Below are 21,938 nucleotides of genomic sequence, written 5' to 3' on the forward strand. Positions count from 1 at the left end.
TTGAATGCAAGGGAAGCAAGTGAGAATTTGGCCTCCCTTGATAGAAAAATGTATAAAATAATAGCCAATCAACGAACTGAGTGAACTCAACTGTGAATGGTCCTAGTGCACCAAAAAAAAAGTGTCACGGGAAGCCAATTTGGATTTGGCTTCACACCAATTGCATCACATCAATAGCCAAAAGTCATAGACAGAAATGTTGTTGTGTTGTTGTCCTCTGGTGACTAGCTAGCTAGCTAAAATTGACCCTATCCTAAATTAGCCATGGATGGAGATAAGGATTTGAACTTGTGGTTTTACTTAATTCTCCGTACTGGCCAATGATTACAATGGCGATTCCGATCCATGAAAGAGAGGAGGATGGCAATGGCATTAGGGTGAGTCAACATGTTTTTTCTACTTACATACATAAACACACACACACAGAAATCAGTACCATGGAAAGCCACATGATATTTAGTTTACGTTGATTGGACTACATTGTTGTTTTTGGAATCTTTTAGTTGTCACTGAATTAGATTAAGCATAGGTAATTTGATGATGTTGACATGTTTAAGTTGAAATGATCCTGGAATAGTGGAGGCAGCTCCTGATTTATTGGCAACTTGCAGCAACTCCGGTGTTCTAAATAAATAGTTGTTTAGTAGTGCTGGAAACATCAACTTCATTGACCAACTGTTTATTACATGCAATATGCTTTGTGGACTCCACCGGACAGAGGTTGATCTCTGGTTTTGTGACGAAACAAAGGTGTGGTTGAATTTGTTCTGCCACTGAGTCTTCTTATTGTCTCAGCCTTAGGCCTATATATCACGGTGGCAACGAGGTATAAGAATTTACAGGTTATAGAGCAAACAACACAATTATCACAACACTTATGTTGTAATATGGCTTTTTCCCTGGCTTGGCTTCCCTAGTGATTTTACCCACGCACCAATCTACTCTAGATTCTAGAAGTCTCGCATGGACCGGTCAAACTAGTGGCCTAATTATCATCAAGTTTTAGTGAAAACGGTTTAGTCTGAATTATCTGGATAAATTAGTAGGCCAGACAATTTTTAAATCCTTTATGGCGTAAACTATTCCTATGTTATGTTTAGTGATTTGGCACAAGGAAGTGCAACTGATAGAGCTCTTAGTCCAGCAGATGGCACCATTCAATCGTTTTCTCTTTATGAGAATTAGTTCAAACTATCCTGGTGTATTGTCTTTTAACACATGGTTTGCATGGATTATACGTTGCACAATAGGTATGTTCATATACTTTTCTTATCAACTGCTGCACACATTTTAATTAAATAACAGATAAATAGGAATGTGTGTGAATGTTGCATGTAACAACAATATTCCAACCAAATTAAAAAATATTATGTTGTGTATCTATTGTTTACGGTAACAGCATAACCCAAGGTCAGCATGCTCAGTAATTGAGTGAGAGGAGTAAGAATGTCTACCACTGAGGGGAAGACAACTGAATATTTATGAAATGTAACCTGGGGAGGATGTGAAACAAAACCCAGCTATGGAAATACACAGGGTGCATTCTACTAGTTGTATCCTTCCTTTTCCCTCAAGGTAAGGGGGGGTGGACAAGTCACAAAGGAAAAGAGAGACTTACACATAGAGAACGTTTCCACTAGGAGGCATGAATGGAGGAGATATAATATGTGCAAACAAGGGTTTTCAAATCAAATGGTATTTTTCACATGCGCCGAATACAACAGGTGCAGACCTTACAGTGAAAAGCCCTTAACCAACAATGCAGTTAAGAAAATACCTTAAAAAGTACGAGATAAGAATAACAAATTATTAAAGAGCAACAGTAAATAACAATAGCGGGGCTTTATATTCGGGGTACAGGTGTTGATGTAATTGAGGTAATATGTACATGTAGGTAGAGCTTTTAAAGTGACTATGCAGAGATAATAATAATAGATCATTTCACTTGTAATCTAGTGATGAGACAGCTTCTGGCGAAAGCATTTTGGCCTATGCAGATCGATACACTTCTACACCAAGGGCTTCACATTGAGGGGTTTTCTATCTCCTTATCTTCCATGGAATGAGTTTGACACATGGTCTAGTTGCATGCCAGCTGCTCCAGTAGTGTGGATTCTGCGAGTGCTAGCTGGCTGTATTACAGAAACCTGTCTTTGTCGTGGGAAAGACTCATTGTTATCTTTTCGTAAAAAACTGGTTGCAGTAAAGAGCAGACCAGGATACTAAGGAGATCCTGAGGGAAATCGACAAGTACCAACAGCTTTACTCTACGGAGGAACAACATACTCCATCATGGAAAGATCCGACTACCTCACAAAATAACTTTAACCTGACAAAAAAAGAAAAACAGATTAATCGACAGACATGGACGATTTACTTACCGTTGAAGTAGAGGCTAGTGCTCTGGCTGGAATCCATGCAACACTGGAAAAGTTGTGTGAGGAGGTAGCAGGGCTGAGGGGGAGTTTGGAGTTTAGCCAGAGTGAAATTCTCCCTCTCCAAGAGAACAAGGCACTCACAGCAAAGGTTAAAATCCATGATTCTACTCAGGGAAAACAGGGTGATGAAGGAGTCGCTACTAGACATACAAGGTCGTAGCATGTGTGAAAATCTATATTTTTCTGGGATTACTGAAGATGCATTCAATAATCCAAATGGTGCAATCAGAGAATTCATGCAATCCGCCTTGAAACTTTCTATTGAGACTGTAAACAAGGTGGCTTCCACCGAGTACACAGACTTGGAGATCGGCGCGACAAGACCAAGGGTCCCCAACCGATCATCGCAAAATTTGAACACTAACATCAAAAGGAGCTGATCAAAAGCAGGGGAAGGGAGCTTAAAGGGATCAAATTCGGTCTCAATGACCAATTTCCAAGGGAGATAAACAAACGTCCTAAGAGACTGTATCCGGTACAGAGACAACAGAGGGAGAAGGTTAAGCGTGCCTTTCTCATTGTGGACAAACTCTTTATAGATGGACAGCTATTCCAAGAGAGCTCCATAACACCATGGCTGTACTAAATTCTACCGGGACATCAGGTTACAAAAAAAAGATGTTTGGGAACTGTAAAAATATCTGAACACTATGAAGTGGATATGAACACACACGTACTCACTTACATGCTCGCTTACACATACAGACTTATACATACACACACACACACCTAATCTCGCTCTCTTCTCTCACTCTCCCTTCTCTTCTCTCCCTCTCGCACCACTCTCTATTTCCGAGAACTGTTTAATAATTTAATATGTTTCTTGTTTGTCTATCTTTGTTATGTATTTGTCTACAAGTTTATATATGTTTACAACAAGCAAGGGGAAGATATCAGAATAGGGGCATTGGGGAATAATAACATATTGTACGGAATACATTTGTACTGTAGTGAAGCCGTCTCTATAGTAATGCAAGGTCTCTTTCATGATCATGTGAAACATCAATTGCTATGGAAATGCTGGGATGTGTTTTTCAACGATGTTAAAGGTAATTATGATGCAACTATGACGGTGATACAATATGGATTACAATTATCATCATGAATATTAAGGCTATACGCACTACATGTTACACACATAGACACTCAACCATGCAAATTGGCAGAGTTATTATTTATTTGGACAGCAAACATTATAGTCTTACTCTTATACAGACATCGTACACTCTCACTAAATCACATCCAATAGCATACAGATCAACCTAATCAGATTTATTACACACATAATATTGTCTCAATTTTCTAACATCTGTGACATTGGCTCACAGGCGAACAGGCAAGGGAATAAAACAAATATTGCTAGAACCTATTTCTTGAATTTTAAATATCAGACATTTGAAAGCTCTACTTTTGACCGTCATAATACCTCTGATGGCAGTAACTTTACAAGCACTAATTATGGTCAGTTTAGACTGAGAATAGTATCTAGTTATAGTAAGGGGTGAAATAAGTATAACCAGTTATAATTGTAACGGTTTAACAGATTATAAAAAAAGAAGATCAGTGATTATGTGACTAAAAGAAAAGGAATATAACATATACTGTTTACAGGAAACTCACTCTACATCCTTAGGTGAAGTTGTGTGGAAAATGAAATAGGGTGGTGAAAATGTTTTATGTCATGGACACAGGAACTCAAAAGATATGATGATAATAATTAACAAAAATGTCAATCTGAATGTGCAAATAGTCAGGAATCGCAAGGAAGGTGGATCTTTTTTAATATGAAAGTGGACAAAAAAGAGATTTGGCTCATTCATCTATATGGTCCAAACCAGGATGATATATACTTCTTCTAAAATATTTATACCCATTTATTGAACTTACAGGCAAGAATTGGTCAAATCATTATGGTAGGAGACTATAACACAGTGTTAAGTACCTCAATGGTCCGTAAAGGAAATTACTCTCCATACTATCATCACCGAGAATTCAAATATATTATGGACACATTAGAAATAGTGAATATTTGGAGACTAAAAAACCCTGACCTAGTGAGATATACATGGAGAAGACTTAATCAAGCTAGTCGTCTTGACTACTTTCTTGTCTCTTTCCCCCATTCGTATTGGTCTCAAATATACTAGCATAACTAGTCTACACAGAACCACCGCGGACCCATAGCAAAATTACAGGCTATAAAACGTGTCCCGGTGCAACATGCTTAGCTCTGTCCACTGGGGCGTGGTTTACGGAGCGCTCTCTGAAGTAAACGCTCCTATCGTATTTCAACCGATCGAGTTCTCACCACACAAGCATTCCCCGTCATCAATTTGGGCACCGTATAGTAAGAGTAACCCAGCCAACCTATAGACAAAAAAGAATCATTCACCATCCCAAGCGCTCCTTCTTGGCTGTTGGTGGGTTAGCTAAAGATAATCTAGCTAGCATTTATGTATGTTTTTTCTTGTTAGCCGTGTATTTATGTAATTACGGGTGTTTGGCTATTTCAATCGTATCCCTCGTAGGTCCAAAATGCCTAACATAAAGATATTCAGCGGCAGCTCTCATCCGGACCTTGGCCAGAAAATAGCGGACCGCCTGGGACTTGAACTGGGGAAGGTTGTGACTAAAAAATTCAGCAATCAGGAGACATGGTAGGTTGTGTTTAAGCAATTGAGATCTGACCGAATACCAGTTATATTGCAAGCAAACGTTAGTTATTTTTGACAAATGTGTGAATTGTAGTAATTGTTTGCCAACGTTAGATAACGGTGAGTTTAAAGTTAGCCCACATGGCCAATTGAAAGTGCGAGTGAGTGGTCGTTGTTGCTAGCTATAGTAGCTAAGATTAGTTTACCACAAACCGGGCATTGGAGTTTAACGGCGGTTGGCATCTACTACTGGTACATGTTTGTATCTAGTTAACTAGTTGTTGGCAATTTAGATTTACCATCAAATGAGACCGGGTAAGGGAAGGAGGCCTCGAACTTCAACTCCCAAAAACCGTTTGGATTGTAGTTGTGGGATGTCATTTCAATGACCTTTCATAGGATCGTCACTTGTTGCCACAATGTCAAACCCCGCCTATTTCTAAAATACAGAATCAAATGTTATTTCAAATCTCTACTTAACGTTATGCCTAACCTTACAGTAAGACCAAACAGCAAATGTTAACATTTTACGATGTCATTTTTACGATATAGCCGATTTTGACGTTGTGGCTGCTATCTAGTGGGAACCCCTTCGTGGCCCTTTACATGTATAAATGGCTAGCAAGCAGAGCGGGCTAGTTAACCTTCTCCCATTAAACCATTCACAGTGAATCACATACCATTAATTGTCCCTCACGTGTGAATAGTATGCGCTACTTCTGCATGGATGCCGCGTTCACGTGCTATTCGGAACATTTATGGTTTGTTAACTTGCAGCACGTGTATAACTACAGCCAGTTAGCACGTCTGACATTTCCGAGTTTTTTTAAAGTTCCGACTACTACTTGAACGCTGCACGAGATCATGGCATCATCACCATTATTCAGGTTGACTGTTGTTTGTTGGTGTTTCAAGACAACTGTGAACTCGTACTCAGGACGGAAAGTAGGAACTCTAGAATGTTCAAAACAACTGGAAACTCGGACAAAATACGAGGTCAAATCATGACGTCAGAGATCTTCATGTCGGAAATGCAGAGCTCTGTAAATTGTTTCCGAGTTGGATGAACGTTAAAATCGTTTTTTTTCCGAGTTCCCAGTTTTGAACACGGCAAGAGGCCAGAGTTTCCGATTTGAATTACCTTTAAACGACCCCCCCCCCCCCCCCTAGTTTTCCGAAATGTCTGAAGTCGTAGATTTCCGAGGTCCCAGTTGTTTTGAAAGCGGCATTTGGCTAGCGAATTTTACATCCTCCAAGTAGTGGGAATCTTTTTTTGCATAATTGACTTCTGGCCAATTTGTCAGGCTAAAAGCTTATAATTGTATTACTCTACTTCCTTTTGATGCTAGCACCCACACTGACCCTCTAGCAGTAGGTGAAGTTGGTAGGCGATGTACTCTGTTGCAACAAATTATTTTCCATCCATCACAGGAGTTCAGTCTTATCAAACCAATTTAAATTATTTTCATATAACCATATTAGTACTTCTGAGTTGTACTGTGTTGTAAAATGATCCTGTCTGACAGTAGACATTGGACTTTGCTTGCTTGTTGCTGGGTATAAGTAGCAGGTGCCTTTGACATGTGAAAAGCTTAAGAATATTGTTTACCTGGAGGTTTGTAATAATAGCCCTCATCCTGAGTGTTGACATCCATAGGGTTCTTCAATATCCCCTGTTTCTTTTTCAAGTTATATTGTTGGTATAATGTTAGATCCCAGAATAGTTGGTAGAGCAGAAATGTATGACTGTGAATATACAGAACATGAATTTGTTGAGTTCTATGAGTTCCATGATTCTAGGATCTTATTGTTTCTCTACCTGTTATGGGCCTGTCACCATGTATAGTCTACTGTCTGACACCACATGATTTATTCCCGCAGCGTGGAGATTGGGGAGAGTGTCAGAGGAGAGGATGTCTACATTGTCCAGAGTGGTTGTGGTGAGATTAACGATAACTTAATGGAGCTCCTCATCATGATCAATGCCTGTAAGATTGCCTCTGCCTCACGAGTCACGGCTGTCATCCCATGTTTCCCATATGCAAGACAAGACAAGAAGGACAAGGTGGGGGTGAGGGAAACTTAAATCGTTTGTTCTTTATTCACAGCACCAACACACTACAGGGGTTCCCAAACTTTTCTGGGCCACGACCCCATTCTCACATCCCCAATCATGTTGCCATTTTTGTTGTTGTAATTAACTGCCAATGTTACCTTTTTATTTTTGACTCCAATGGCAGTCAATTGAAAAACATTCTAATACTATTTCTGATTGTCTTCTCAACTTATCACATACTTTTAATGTGGGGCTATGAAAGTCATTTGCAAATTAGTCTGATATGTCTCTTCTCACTGCCACTAATGTGATGGGTGTGCTTGATGCATGTCGCGTCAGGGGGTGTGGTCGAAAGTGCGCACCTAATCTCTGCTGTCACATCCAACCTGGATCTATATTTGGTTTTAATGCAGACAAGATCACTGAATGCAGCTTCACACAGATATGAGCTGGCGAAGGGTACCATGAGTTGTAATGCTTAGAGGGAGACTGCAGGTTATTCCCTTTGAGTCGGGAACAAAAACGCCTATGTTGTCTGCAGCATTCGGTCACATGACTGCTTGATCAGATGTTTGATTTCACTTACCGGCATGTCAACTGAGTCAGGATTGGGAAGTAGGTCAGAAAGTGCTCTTCCAAGTGTTGGAGGTGAGCAGCCATCACTCGTGTGGGACACTTACTGATTCTGTTTTCTGTTAGAAACATGCACAGCTGAGGAATGGTGTCATGGTTCACTTTGGAAAGACTCTCCAATAAGAATTCTATCCACTGATTCACTCATCTGTAAAATGTTTTTGTATTTCCCCTCTGTGCTTGCGTTCAGTTTCCCAAATATGTCTGTTACATGACAACAGTTCATCTCTCAATGCGAAAAAATCTTTCCAACACTCCCTCTCGATAACTGCCACGCCTTGGTGTGAAATTGAACATTGTCATGCTCTGATCCCATATCTCCACAAAGTTTTGCGAATGGGTGTGTGCAGTGGATGTAGTTTACAATCAAAGTTACCTGCTGCAATTTATCTCAGTGTTCTGTGCTCAGCTCTTTTGCCGCCAGTTGCTCTCAGTATATCCATATGGGAGAGGGAGACATTCATAACTAGAGTGCAGAGGCTTGCCCTGCCCCGCCATAGATTGAGCCCCATCTGTGCAAAAGTCCACCGTTTGAGCCCATGGAATTTGTTTTTCGTCAATATGGCCACGCAGCACACTGAACATCTCCTCTGACGTTTTATGCTCTTGAATCATGAGACCGAGCAATCGGTCCTGGTAAATAGCATTCCCTGACGTGTGTAGCGAACAAAAGTCAGTGCATGGGCATCTCGGCCCTCACAGCTAATGTCCATTTGGAGAGTATAAACTGGGGAGTTTGTCATTCAGTCAGTTTTCTTTTGATTGCTAGCAATAGCATTAATTCTTAGTTTAACAGTGTTATCTGACAAAGGTATTGATGTGTTTCTGGCAGAGGTGCAGAAACTCACATTGTTTTCACTATATCAATTGCGTTCTGTGACATGAACGTCTCTGCAATAGTGTGTGGTTTCATAGCGTAGCGGGCCTAGCAATTCACAGTGGGAATGAAATTCTCCCGCGACCCCATTTTTAATATCAGGAGAGCGCAAATGGGGCTTGTAACCCCTAATTTGGGAACCGCTGCTCTGCACTATCAATATCAATCAGTGAGTGATTTGATTTGATTGATCTCAGCAAATATTTGACTACTTTTCAAAAATACCTTGTTGGACGAACCACTTTGGTTGAATGGACTAACTAGGGTTGCACATTTTGGGCAATATTGAGGTGGAAACTTTCTATGGGAATTAATGCAAATATATGCAAATTATTAATACCATTTAGGTGTTTTTTGAATTGCATATATTTACCATTATTATATGGCAACAGAAACGTAAGGTAAAAGGTTTATCATAAGTAGACATAATTGCAAATGATTAAATCCTTCTAATAGAAAAAAATGCTATGAATTGAACTTTAATTGAGTTGACTCTTCACATGGGATGATTTCACTGAACATCAAAAGAAAGGGAACATTGAATGATCTCAATGATTCATCGCATCTCCCAAAAACATTTTCAATGTGCATCTGTAAAATGAAAACCAAAGCTTTAGTTTTTACTGTCTTCCTCTCATGCTTCCATGTCTTCTCCCTGGACCTCCTCAATGTCCAACTCTTGAACATCAGACTCTGAGGCCTCATCTTAACTGTCACTTTCCAACCTTTTTGAGAATGGCTCATTATCTGGCTCAAATTTGCCTGGATGGCCACCAATTTTTCTATCCTTGTATTGGTCAGCCAGGTGCGTGCTTTGGTGTGTGCGTGTGTTCCCAAACAAGAACCAGTTGCGCTCTGAGGCGGCTGATGTTGGTGTGATTTGGAGGATGATGGAGGCAACGGGAAGAGCCTCCGATCCACAAAGTCCCTTCCACCAGGTGGCTGATGAAATATGTTGGCACAACTGCTATATTGCATCTCCATCCAAAAGCCCTTGCTTGGAAGTGTACTTCGCCAGACTGCCAAGAACCTTGCCCTCATCCAGGCCAAGGTGGAGAGACACAGTAGTGATGACACCATAGGCCTTATTGATCTCTGCACCAGATAGGGTGCTCTTGCCAGCATACTTGGGGTCCAACATTTACGGGCTTCAGGCAGAAGTCTTTGCTTTTTGATGTATCTCAGAACTGCAGTTTCCTCTGCATTTACATTTAACATTTAAGTCATTTAGCAGACGCTCTTATCCAGAGCGACTTACAAATTGGTGCATTCACCTTATGACATCCAGTGGAACAGCCACTTTACAATAGTGCATCTAAATATTTTAAGGGGGGGGGTGAGAAGGATTACTTTATCCTATCCTAAGTATTCCTTAAAGAGGTGGGGTTTCAGGTGTCTCCGGAAGGTGGTGATTGACTCCGCTGTCCTGGCGTCGTGAGGGAGTTTGTTCCACCATTGGGGAGCCAGAGCAGCGAACAGTTTTGACTGGGCTGAGCGGGAACTGTACTTCCTCAGTGGTAGGGAGGCGAGCAGGCCAGAGGTGGATGAACGCAGTGCCCTTATTTGGGTGTAGGGCCTGATCAGAGCCTGGAGGTACTGAGGTGCCGTTCCCCTCACAGCTCCGTAGGCAAGCACCACTCTGCTTGGAGCAACAGTGAAGTGGGCAGGGCAGTACGGATTTCTTCTCTTACGTCTGCAACATCAGACAGTATGGCATTGTCTCCCTCAATCTGTTCAATGGCTAACTGCTATAGGTTTCAGGTTGCTTACCACTCTCTCCCAAAATACATCATCCAGGAGGGTCCTCTTGATGGCAGACTGCGATATGGCCATTTCTTGGAGAGACTCCTTCCCCTCCAGGAGACTGTCAAACATTTAATTATTGTAATTAATTATTCCTTCCCCACAAACATTTGACCACCCATCAGAGATGATTGCAAAACAGTCTGCTTTCTCTATGATTTGCTTGACCTTCACTTGAACTCTGCATCCAGAAAATGAGTACATAAAGCATGTCTGGTTGGAGGGGTGTATGCTGGGCGAAGAACCTTCAGAAATCTCTTCCAATACACATTGCCTGTGAGCATCAGAGGTGAACCAGTTACATACACGGCTCGAACAAGACATTCATCAGCATTTCTGACTACGTTCCTCCATTGAGTCCAAAAAACTTCTGATTCCAGGAGGACCATGAGCTGTTATCGATACGGTGTCTGATTTATAATTTTCACCTCGAATAGAAGTAGAGGGACTCTTGTCAGAGGTTGCTTGTTGTGAGCGCTGAGGGAACTTTAAGCACATGGCCAGATGATTCTGCATCGTTGTTGCATTCTTCACATAGGATTTGGCTCAGTATTTGCAAATGTACACAGCTTTTCCTTCTACATTAGCTGCAGTGAAAAGTCTCCACACATCAGATAGTGCCCGTGGCATTTTCCTGTAAAGATTAGAAAAAAATGAGCAAAAAAGTAATAATATAACTCTGTACGGAAATAGTTTAGCAGTTAGATTAAACAACTCCTTTCTAAGATATATTTTTTTTGAATGAAGAATGTATGGAAACAGGTGAATTAACACTTCAGTTAGCAGGCTCAAGCAAGCTAAAACCATGGTAGAAAAAACTAACTAGCAGAAATTAGCAAGTTAGAAATTATTTTAACACACTTTGCTGTAGGCTACTATTTACTTGTTAACAAAAGATAATGTGATCTAAAATATATTCACCCCACCCAGTATTGTAATCAAAACTGACCAGAAAGCATGTAGTCCTTGGCTCAGACAGTGTAGTAGTGTGGGCTAAATAGCATATCATTAGTGTGCAAGATCTTGAGAATCAGCTGTACATGTGATGGAAGAGTGCACTGTGCATGCAGAGGGTTATAATTCCATTGAATTGGGGATAGTTTAACCAAAATATGCCACAAGACCTATAATTAACTTATGCATGCTGTACAAAACAATGGTTCACTGTTAACTCATTCTTTTGATGAATTTAAGGAACATTTCCAAAATTCCAGGGCTTAACTTCCTCATGAAAAATTTCTGGAAAGTTTCCGACCCTTTACAACCCTACTGACAAAGCTAATTCAGAAAGGAGATGGGTATTCCTCCTTTTTAATATTAAAAATATATATAATTGCAGCGACTCAATGGTCCTTCAGGCATTGTATAAGCATAGAGGTTAATAATGTTCTTCTTCACAGAGTCGGGCACCCATCTCTGCAAAGCTGGTGGCAAACATGTTGTCAGTGTCAGGAGCCAATCACATTATCACCATGGACCTGCATGCCTCGCAGATACAGGTGAGCAATCTAGCACATTAGTTGTCTCATTCCATCAGTATATTGCAGTCACTGGTGTAGGATTCACAAGTAACATGTACAAACTATTCATTAGACTATACTTGTTTTACATACTATAATGAGCCACATTACATTTTCTCCAAAAAGCTGTTGCAAGTAAGGAAGTTTGAGGACACTGACTAATGATCCTGTATCTTACCATGGTTTTGCTCTCTGTACGCCTCTGTAGGGGTTCTTTGATATCCCTGTGGACAATCTATACGCTGAGCCAGCTGTGCTGAAATGGATAAAAGAGAACATCAATGAGTGGAAGAATTGCACCATTGTGTCTCCTGATGCCGGAGGAGCAAAAAGGTAAAGCAGGTACCAATGGGCCTACAGATGCTACATCAATTCAAAGGGACAGATTTTAGTTGTTAGAAATATCAGCATGTTGAAAGGATGATTGTGGATCAATTCATTAACGTGTTTATTACTTTCACCTCGTTCATTATTACAACCATTTAGTTGTAATAGGCAATAATCTTTTTGATACTGTCATCAGTGCATGTGCTTGTAATTTGCGATTTATCATTATAGTAAGAATTATAAACCGGTTTCTATGTTAATTGTAATGTGATGTAACTTTGGAATAATTTGCATCATCTGTAGTACCATAACCTCACCAATCTGTGGATTCCCCTTGCAGGGTCACCTCTATAGCAGACAGGCTGAATGTGGACTTCGCTCTCATCCACAAAGAGCGAAAGAAGGCTAACGAGGTGGACCGCATGGTCCTGGTGGGGGACGTGAAGGACAGAGTGGCCATCTTAGTTGATGACATGGCAGACACCTGCGGCACCATCTGCCATGCTGCAGATAAGTGAGTCACTACTGTGTTTTAGCTGCATAGATCTTTACAGAGCAGAGACTGAATATTCAATCTTTAAATGTACAACCGATACTGACAAACTATTACTATTTAGGGAACAGTCTCTGAAAATATAAATTGGATAGCAAGGTTGTTTACAAACAAAATGGGGTGAATTCGACCTATTTTAATTTTAGTTTACTTTTTAGTTTGTCTTTCTTTCCTTCTGGACATCCAGGCTTGTCTCTGCTGGAGCTACAAAGGTCTACGCTATCCTGACCCATGGGATCTTTTCAGGCCCTGCCATCACCCGCATTAACAATGCCTGTTTTGAGGCTGTGGTTGTCACGAATACCATCCCACAGGAGGACAAGATGAAACACTGTTCAAAAATACAGGTCAGAATAGGGCTGGGCGATATGGAGATTCGCAATATATTTTTTTGTACAATTAAAGGTAAAATACACTGCATGTGAAACAGTCAGCAATAATCTAATGAATTCAGGGCTTGCTAAAATATAAGCCTTCCACAACCATAAGACCCACTAATAATTAGTGCTCAGCGACTAACTGAAATGTAGATGATTTTTTGTTTGTTTTTTAAACAACTGACAGAAGTTGACTCAATTTGTTTGAGTTCCATTTCATTTTTTTTTTTTTTCTGAGCTCAAGGCGCACGTTGCACAGTTTCTCTACAGGTAATTCAGATCCCATCCTGAACTGTGATGTAGTAGGGAGTTGTAATTTCCAACAGGCCAATATTCTACATACAGTACCAGTCAAAAGTTTGGACACACCTGATTCAAAGGTTTTTCTCTATTTGGACTATTTTCTACATTGTAGAATGATAGTGAAGACATCAAAACTATGAAATAACACATGGAATCAAGTAGTAACCAAAAAGTGTTTAAATATTTTAGATTCTTCAAAATAACCACCCATTGCCTTGATGAAAGCTTTGCACACTCTTGGTATTCTCTCAACCAGCTTCACCTGGAATGCTTTTCCAACAGTCTTGAAGGAGTTCCCACATATGCTGAGCACTCGTTGGCTGCTTTTCCTTTATTCTGCGGTACAACTCATTCCAAACCATCTCAATTGGGTTGAGGTTGGGGGGTTGTTGAGGCCAGGTCATCTGATGCAGCACTCATCACTCTCCTTCTTGGTCAGATAGCCCTTACACTGCCTGGAGATGTGTTGGGTTATTGTTTTGTTGAAAAACAAATGATAGTCCCACTAAGTGCAAACCAGATGGGGTGGCATATCGCTGTGGTAGCCATGCTGGTTAAGTGTGCTTTGAATTCTAAATAAATCAATGACCGTGTCAACTGGAGGTCGACCGATTTAAATCGGAATGGCCGGTTTTAATTCGGGCCGATTTCAAGTTTTCATAACAATCGGTAATCAGCGTTTTGGGGTGCCGATTATGGCCAATTATATTGCAATCCACGAGGAGACTGTGTGGCAGGCTGACCACCTGTTATGCAAGTGCAGGCAGCAAGGAGCCGTGGTAAGTTGCTAGCTTGCATTTAAACTTATCTTATATAAAAAGATATTTAAAAAATCGATCTTAACATAATCGCTAGTTAATTACACATGGTTGATATTACTAGTTTAACTAGCTTGTCCTGTGTTGCATATAATCAATGCGGTGCCTGAAATTGTCACTTCTCTTGCGTTCATTGTAAGCAGAGTCCGGGTATATGCAGCAGTTTGGTTCGTTGCGAACTGTGTGAAGACCATTTCTTCCTAACAAAGACTAATTCATTTGCCAGAATTTTACATAATTATGACATAACATTGAAGGTTGTGCAATGTAACAGCAATATTTAGACTTAGGGTTGCCACCCATTCAGTAAAATACGTAACGGTTCCGTATTTCACTGCATGAATGAACGTTTTGTTTTCGAAATGATAGTTTACGGGTTTGACCATATTAATGACCCAAGGCTCATGTTTCTATGTGTTTATTATATTATAATTAAGTCTATGATTTGATAGAGCAGTCTGACTGAGGTGGTGGTAGGCAGCGGCAAGGCTCGTATGTATTCATTCAAACCGCACTTTCCTCCGTTTGCCAGCAGCTTTTTGCAATGCTTGAAGCACAGTGCTGTTTATGACTTCAAGCCTATCATCTCCCGAGATTAGGCTGGCAATACTATAGTGCCTATTAAAATATTGAATAGTCAAAGGTCTATGAAACACAAATGGCATAGAGAGAAATTGTCCTATAATAACTACAACTTTTAACTTCTTAACGGGGAATATTGAAGACTCGTGAAAAAGCTTTCATATGTTCTGAGCAAGGAACTTAAACGTTAGCTTTTTCAAATGGCACATATTGCACTTTTACTTTTAGCAATATTATATTACTTTTTGCACTTTTTTGTTTTTGCATTATTTAAACCAAATTGAACGTTTCATTATATGAGACTAAATGGATTTTATGTATTAAGTTCAAATGAAGTGTTCATTAAGTTTAGTTGTAATTGTCATTATTACAAATATATACAGTTGAAGTCAAAGTTTACATACACCTTAGCCAAATACATTTAACTCTGTTTTTCACAATTCCTGACATTTGATCCGAGTAATAATTCCCTGTTTTAGGTCAGTTAGGATCACCACTTTATTTTAAGAATGTGAAATGTCAGAATAATAGTAGAGAATTATTTCTTTCATCACATTCCCAGTGGGTCAGAAGTTTACATGCTACTACTAGTTGAGTGTATTGCCTTTTAAATTGTTTAGCCTTCCACAAGCTTCCCACAATAAGTTGGGTACATTTTGGCCCGTTCCTCCTGACAGAGCTGGTGTAACTCAGTCAGGTTTGTAGGCCTCCTTGCTCGCACACGCGTTTTCAGTTCTGCCCACACATTTTCTATAGGATTGAGGTCAGGGCTTTGTGATGGCCACTCTAATACCTTGATTTTGTTGTCTTTAAGCCATTTTGCCACATCTTTGGCTGTATGCTTGGGGTCATTGTCCATTTGGAAGACCCATTTGCAAACAAGCTTTAACTGATGTCTTGAGATGTTGCTTCAATATACCCACATAATTTTCCTACCTCATGATGCCATCTATTTTGTGAAGTGTGCCAGTCCCTCCTGCAGCAGAGCAACCCCACAACATGATCCTGCCACCCCCGTGCTTCACGGTTGGGTTGCAAACTTCCCCCTTTTCCCTCCAAACATAATGATGGTCATTATGGCCAAACAGTTCTATTTGTTTCATCAGACCAGAGGACATTTCTCCAAAATGTATGATCTTTGTACCCATGTGCAGTTGCAAACCGTAGTGTGGCTTTTTTTTATGCCGGTTTTGGAGTAGTGGCTTCTTCCTTGCTGAGCGGCCTTTCAGATTATGTTGATATAGGACTTGTTTTACTGTGGATATAGAAACCTTTGTACCCGTTTCCTCCAGCATCTTCACAAGGTCCTTTGCTGTTACTCCGGGACTCATTTGCACATTTCGCACCAAAGTACGTTCATCTCTAGGAGACAGAAGGCGTCTCCTTCCTGAGCAGTATGACGGCTGCGTGGTCCCATGGTGTTTATACTTGCGTACTATTGTTTGTACAGATGAACGTGGTACCTTCAGGCGTTTGGAAATTGCTCCCAAGGATGAACCAGACATGTGGAGGTCTACAATGTTTTTTTCAGAGGTCTTGGCTGATTTCTTTTGATTAATCGGCTATTTCGATTAATCGGTCAACCTCTAATGTGGTTTCCAGTTTGCATAGTATCCAGTGTAGTTATTTGAGGGCCATCGTGGTATCGGCTTGAGGGGGAATATACACGGCTGTGACTAACCGAAGAGAATTCTCTTGGCAGTAGGTCTATAGAGATGAGATGACTCAGAATGGGGAAAACGTCATCAAATAAAACATAATTTACATAACTGAAATATTTTATTAAATTAAGTGACAGGCAATCACTACCATCATGGGACTTTAATTGTTTTTTAGTCTGTGTTACAGCATTCAATCAAACTGATTATTTACATAATCGTACCGACCTCGAAGCACTAATAGCTCAGCAGTACCACTAATAATTTAATTATTTTATCAAAATAGGCTAACTTGCTTTTTAAAATTTTTATAATCACTGCTCTGGCATTCAAGTCTGAAAATGGCTTTTGGTTACAAATTTAACCAGAACAATGCACATTCACTAATAATGACCAACTTAGCAGGCAGTATAGAAAATGAACACGGGCCTCATAAACATGTCTCAAGACAAGCCCATGTGCTAGGAAGTAGCCAGCTAATCTTTATATTTAAAGTCTAGCTAATTTGGATCAATTTGCTTGCTAACAAGGTAGAACAGTTGAATAATTAACACACCCTTCTGTCAGTCTCCAACTGTTTGAACAGCATGACAGACTATCCACTTTGTTCAGATGTTGAATTCAAGTGCCTACCTTATTTCTCAGAATGAGAACGAGTTGCCAATTCCTTATATAATTGTTGTTTATGCTCATTACACATTTTAGAAAATAAGTCTGGCTAAAATACTGCTAGGGGTAACCCGCACTTGACAAACTGAGCATTAATTTTCCAGACTCAATATTAATTGATACTCCTGTTTTTCCAGTGTCTGCTCATCGAGGAATTTGAGGAGTTGAGGGACAACCTTTCCAATGATACCCTTTTTAAGTTCTTGTCTATTACAGTAAAACAATTTCTCAATGTGTTTCGGTGTCCAAATGACCGATTCTGTTGGGCCAAACCTCAAATGCAAATTGAAACCTTCTCTGACAAGTGGTTTTCTTTCATCTTTGTTGTGTGTGTGATAATAGGAATGTACACCATCGCAGAAGTGAAAGCGACAAGACCATATCGACATGAGCTGGGCTTAAGTGGGCTTATTTTTTAAATAGAGATTCTTGTGATGTAGGCGTTTGGAATATCGCGCTAAAACATAATTAATTTGATAAATCGCCCAACCCTAGGTGTGAATCCCTGCCTCAGCACCTAACGGTTTACTTGTTGTTGCAGGGTTTAGGTCACTTCGGGAATTTAAACATAATATTTTCTACAATAATTTAATTGTAGTTCATTTTCTGAACTGTAAGAAATTCACTGAAAGTGGCTGAAGTTTGGACAAATGTTTTGCTTTCACAAATAGCAGATCACATGACACCAGGTACAGAGCACACATACCAACCTCCCTCCACTCCATAGCAACCTCTTTAAACAATGTCCAATGATTGACAGCCTGCTGCTTAGATAATCTTCATTTCCTTGACTCAGTATGTTGCCTTAACTACAGGATCTGCTTGATGAATTCTTACTGTGTTTTGCATTGTCCTCGTCTCTTTACTGTGTTGAAACTATGCTACAGTGTCTTCAGAAAGTACTCTGACCCCTTGACTCTTTCCACATTTTGTTACGTTACAGCCTTATTCTAAAATAGGATTGAAATAATTATCTACACACACTACCCCATAATAACGAAGCGAAAACAACAGGTTTTTAGAAACGTTTTCAAATTTATTAAAATTAGAAACAGAACTTTGTTTTCAGACCCTTTGCTATGAGATTTGAAATTGAGCTCCGGTGCATGCTGTTTACATTGATCATCCTTTGTTTCTACAACTTGATTGGTCCACCTGTGGTAAATTCAATTGATTGGACATCATTTGGAAAGGCACACACCTGTCTATATAAGGTCCCACAGTTGACAGTGCATATCAGAGCAAAAACTTTCCAGAAGGACAACCATCTATGCAGCACTCCACCAATCAGGCCTTTATGGTAGTGGCCAGACGGAAGCCACTCCTCAGTAAAAGGCACATGACATCCCGCTTGGAGTTTGCCAAAAGGAACCTAAAGACACTCGGACCATAAGTAACAAGATTCTCTGGTCTGATGAAACCAAGATTGAACTCTTTGGCCTGAATGCCAAGCGTCTGGAGGAAACCTGGCACCATCCCTGTGGTGAAGCGTGGTGGTGGCAGCATGCTGTGGGGATGTTATTCAGTGGCAGAGACTGGGAGACTAGTCAGGCTCAAGGCAAAGTTGAATGGAGCAAAGTACAGAGATCCTTGATGAAAACCTACTCCAGAATGCTCAGGACCTCAGACTGGGGTGAAGGTTCATCTTCCAATAGGACAACGACCCTAAGCACACAGCCATGCAGGAGTGGCTTTGGGACAAGTCTCTGAATGTCCTTGAGTAGCCTGGGCTTGAACCTGATCAAACTTCTCTAGAGACCTGAAAATAGCTGTGCAGCGAAGCTCCCCATCCAACCTGACAGAGCTTGAGAGGATCTGCACAGAATAATGGGAGAAACTGCCCAGATACAGGTGTGCCAAGCTTGTAGCGTCATACCCCAAAATACTTGAGGCTGTAATCTTTGCCAAAGGTGCTTCAACAAAGTACTGAGTAAAGAGTCTGAATACTTATGTAAGTAAGATATATCAGGTTTACTATGTAACAATTTCAACCTATTTTTGCTTTAGATTGTGTAGATTTTAATGAGGGGGGGGACTATTTGTTTTCCATTTTAGAGTAAGGCTGTAACAACAAAATGGGGGAAAAGTCAAGTGGTCTGAATAATTTCCGAATGCACTGATATATTACACACCTACTGGTGTTTAGTTGACCAATTGTTTTATCTTTGGCGGTTTGAAGTTATCTGTGAGGCAATATTCAAGAAGTCCGAGTGAGATTCTGGTTTGTTAATTTGTTTTCTCATTTCAGGTTATTGACATCTCCATGATCTTGGCAGAGGCTATTCGCCGGACACACAACGGGGAGTCTGTGTCGTATCTCTTCAGCCATGTTCCCTTGTAACAAGGTGAACCTGTACCAAAGGAGGGATGTCTGGAGCACCACAATCACAGCCCATTCATTCATTTCCCGTTTCAAGAGAAGGGATGGAAGTAGTTAGTAAATACTCCTACCGTGGGGTAGGCTACTTTTTCCAATATTCTGTTATTGCACTGGCTATCTACAGGTTTGACCTTTTTGACTTGTCAAATGCAGATTTGAGTTACTTTGTGTAATAATATGCCAGGTTGTTACATTTAAGCATTGTCTATTGTAAGATTGAAAGTTGTAGTTTACATTGCTGCTGATGCCCCATTTGAGAGAAACGCTCCAAGATAGTTCTGTTTTATGAGCTTGTTTGTTTTTTGTCACTGATATTTGTTTATATTTGGGGGGACATGAAATGTGCAGCTACCCACTTGCATTTCCTAGACAGTATTTTTAATTTTACGACAAATGTGCTTTTGGCACAGTTGTTCAAGAATAAAGCCGTGTGTATTGTTTACATCCTTGCTTTAGTTAAGCTAGTCTTCAGTTGTCTTTATGCTAAATAAGCTTGTTTTTTATGCGATATTCTAGGAAGCGCTGTTCACAATCCGTTAAAGTGTCCTTAATTCTATGCCTTGGCATGTTGATACCATGATTTAAATATTTAGTTGCATGGTTTTATGTAATTGTAATAAAAGCATCACTTGCTGTGCGAACACACTGTACAAAACATTAGGAACACCTTTGCAGTCAATTTGTCTGGGTGTGGACTGTACAAGGTGTGAAGTGTTCCACAGGGATGCTGGCCCATGTGTGAAGTTTGGCTGGATGTTCTTTAGGTGGTGGACTATTCTTGATACAAAGTGTGAAAAACGCAGCAGCGTTGCAGTTCTTGACTCAAACCGGTGCATCTGGCACCTACTACCATACCCCATTCAAAGGCACTAAAATATTTTGGTCTTGCCCAATCACCCTCTGAATGGCACACAAGCAATATCTCAAGGCTTTAAAATCCATGAACCTGTGTCCTCCCCTTCAGCTACACAGATTTTGACGTGGATTTAACAGGTGATCTCAAGAAGAGCTAGCTTTCACCTGGCGAGTATGTCACAGGTGTCAACTCATTCCATGAGGGCAAAGTGTCTGCTGGTTTTCGCTCGTCCCTTGTACTTGATTGATGAATTAAGGTCACTAATTGGCAAGGAACTTCCCACACCTGGTTATCTAGGGATTAATTGAAAGGAAACCGTAAACCTGCGGACACTAGGCTCTCCGTGGAATCAATTTGAAACCCCCTAGTCTGTCATGGAAAGATTTTGTACACTGTGTATACCTAATGAATGTGATTCAATGTCTCTTGCACATCTGCCATCTTTTATTCATCAAGCAATAAGGCCTTTAATGCATGGAGCTTCTAATGTTGCTGTCACATTCATTTAGCTTTACTAACCCAAGTGGTTTTGCGAGGTATTGGAATGTTCAAATTATTAAAGGAACGTCAGCGCTCAAACTCGGGAATCCTTCGGGCACTCGCCGCTTGGGGTAGCATGCGCGCCTTCAACTTCAGTTTAGTCTTCGTCCATTTAGAAAATGACTGCTTGAGCAGTTCAAACTCCTGTGTATGTGTAGGGCCTAATATTTTCTCTTTTTGATTATAAAGTGTTGTCAGCCATATAACTCTCAAACACGACTATCTAACTGGTAAGCGCAATACACTGCAAGGCCGTTATACCCCAGAATCAAATCTTTATGATGTTTTTACTGTTTTTAAATTAGTCAAATTATTTTTGAGCTGAACTTCTCCCTTTAAAACCCAGTCAACTCTAAGAAAGACATCTGCAGATTGATTTGAGGATCCTTGTTGCCTTATGTGGAAAATGTGCAGGATTTAACATTGCTTCCATGATATGAGAGATCCTGCCCTCCACAACATGGATACCTGAAATGGATTTATTGGGTTATGATCTTGGAACAATAAAATGATATCTGTAAGTTTGAATCGTTTTCATTATTTATGTTTTTTATCTATGCAATTCAAAGTGAAACTATGATTGGGGAACAGCAGAGATCTGTCTAAAGTTGCTGTTTTTATATGTATGCATTATATTCCTTTGTAATAAACCATTTATTTTGGGGTAGATGCATCACACAAACACAGCGCATGCCTACCACCAAATACTGAGAGTAAAGTAAGGTGTCCACAGCAGCTGTAGTACTAGGGCAGTAGTAGCCTACCTGGCGCTGCTGACTAATTCAAAATGAATGGAACAATCTGGAAGGGGGAAGGACTTTGGCGGTTGGCTGACTCCGGTTGTCTACCGTTATCAATTGGTCTTGTGTGGTGAGGAGTATCAAATAATGGCTA

At 40.3% G+C, this 21,938-nt stretch overlaps 1 protein-coding gene across 6 annotated transcripts; it reads left to right on the forward strand.

Moving 5' to 3' along the window:
- Nucleotides 1-4,677: 4,677 nt before the first annotated feature.
- Nucleotides 4,678-21,572, forward strand: prps1a (phosphoribosyl pyrophosphate synthetase 1A). 6 transcript variants are annotated; one of them, XM_046305956.1, is made up of 8 exons: nucleotides 4,679-4,858; nucleotides 4,967-5,095; nucleotides 6,974-7,163; nucleotides 11,862-11,960; nucleotides 12,190-12,314; nucleotides 12,649-12,822; nucleotides 13,049-13,208; nucleotides 19,517-21,572. In XM_046305956.1, the coding sequence occupies exons 2-8, from the start codon at nucleotides 4,974-4,976 to the stop codon at nucleotides 19,607-19,609; spliced, it is 963 nt and encodes a 320-aa protein (XP_046161912.1). In that variant the 5' UTR covers nucleotides 4,679-4,858; nucleotides 4,967-4,973; the 3' UTR covers nucleotides 19,610-21,572. The 6 variants fall into 6 exon arrangements, with proteins under 6 accessions (XP_046161913.1, XP_046161912.1, XP_046161911.1 ...); XM_046305957.1 differs by having other exon boundaries at nucleotides 4,678-5,095; nucleotides 6,974-7,157; XM_046305955.1 differs by having other exon boundaries at nucleotides 4,679-5,095.
- The last annotated feature ends 366 nt before the right edge of the window (nucleotides 21,573-21,938 follow it).

Source organism: Oncorhynchus gorbuscha, linkage group LG16 (assembly GCF_021184085.1).
Source record: "Oncorhynchus gorbuscha isolate QuinsamMale2020 ecotype Even-year linkage group LG16, OgorEven_v1.0, whole genome shotgun sequence".
Classification (NCBI taxonomy): Eukaryota; Metazoa; Chordata; class Actinopteri; order Salmoniformes; family Salmonidae; genus Oncorhynchus; species Oncorhynchus gorbuscha.

Coding starts and splice junctions, on each gene's coding strand:
- prps1a (XM_046305955.1), top strand. CDS start 4,974: ATGCCTAACATAAAGATATTCAGCGGCAGCTCTCATCCGGACCTTGGC. Junction 5,096..6,973: donor TTCAGCAATCAGGAGACATG/GTAGGTTGTGTT, acceptor TTATTCCCGCAG/CGTGGAGATTGGGGAGAGTG. Junction 12,315..12,648: donor GATGCCGGAGGAGCAAAAAG/GTAAAGCAGGTA, acceptor TTCCCCTTGCAG/GGTCACCTCTATAGCAGACA.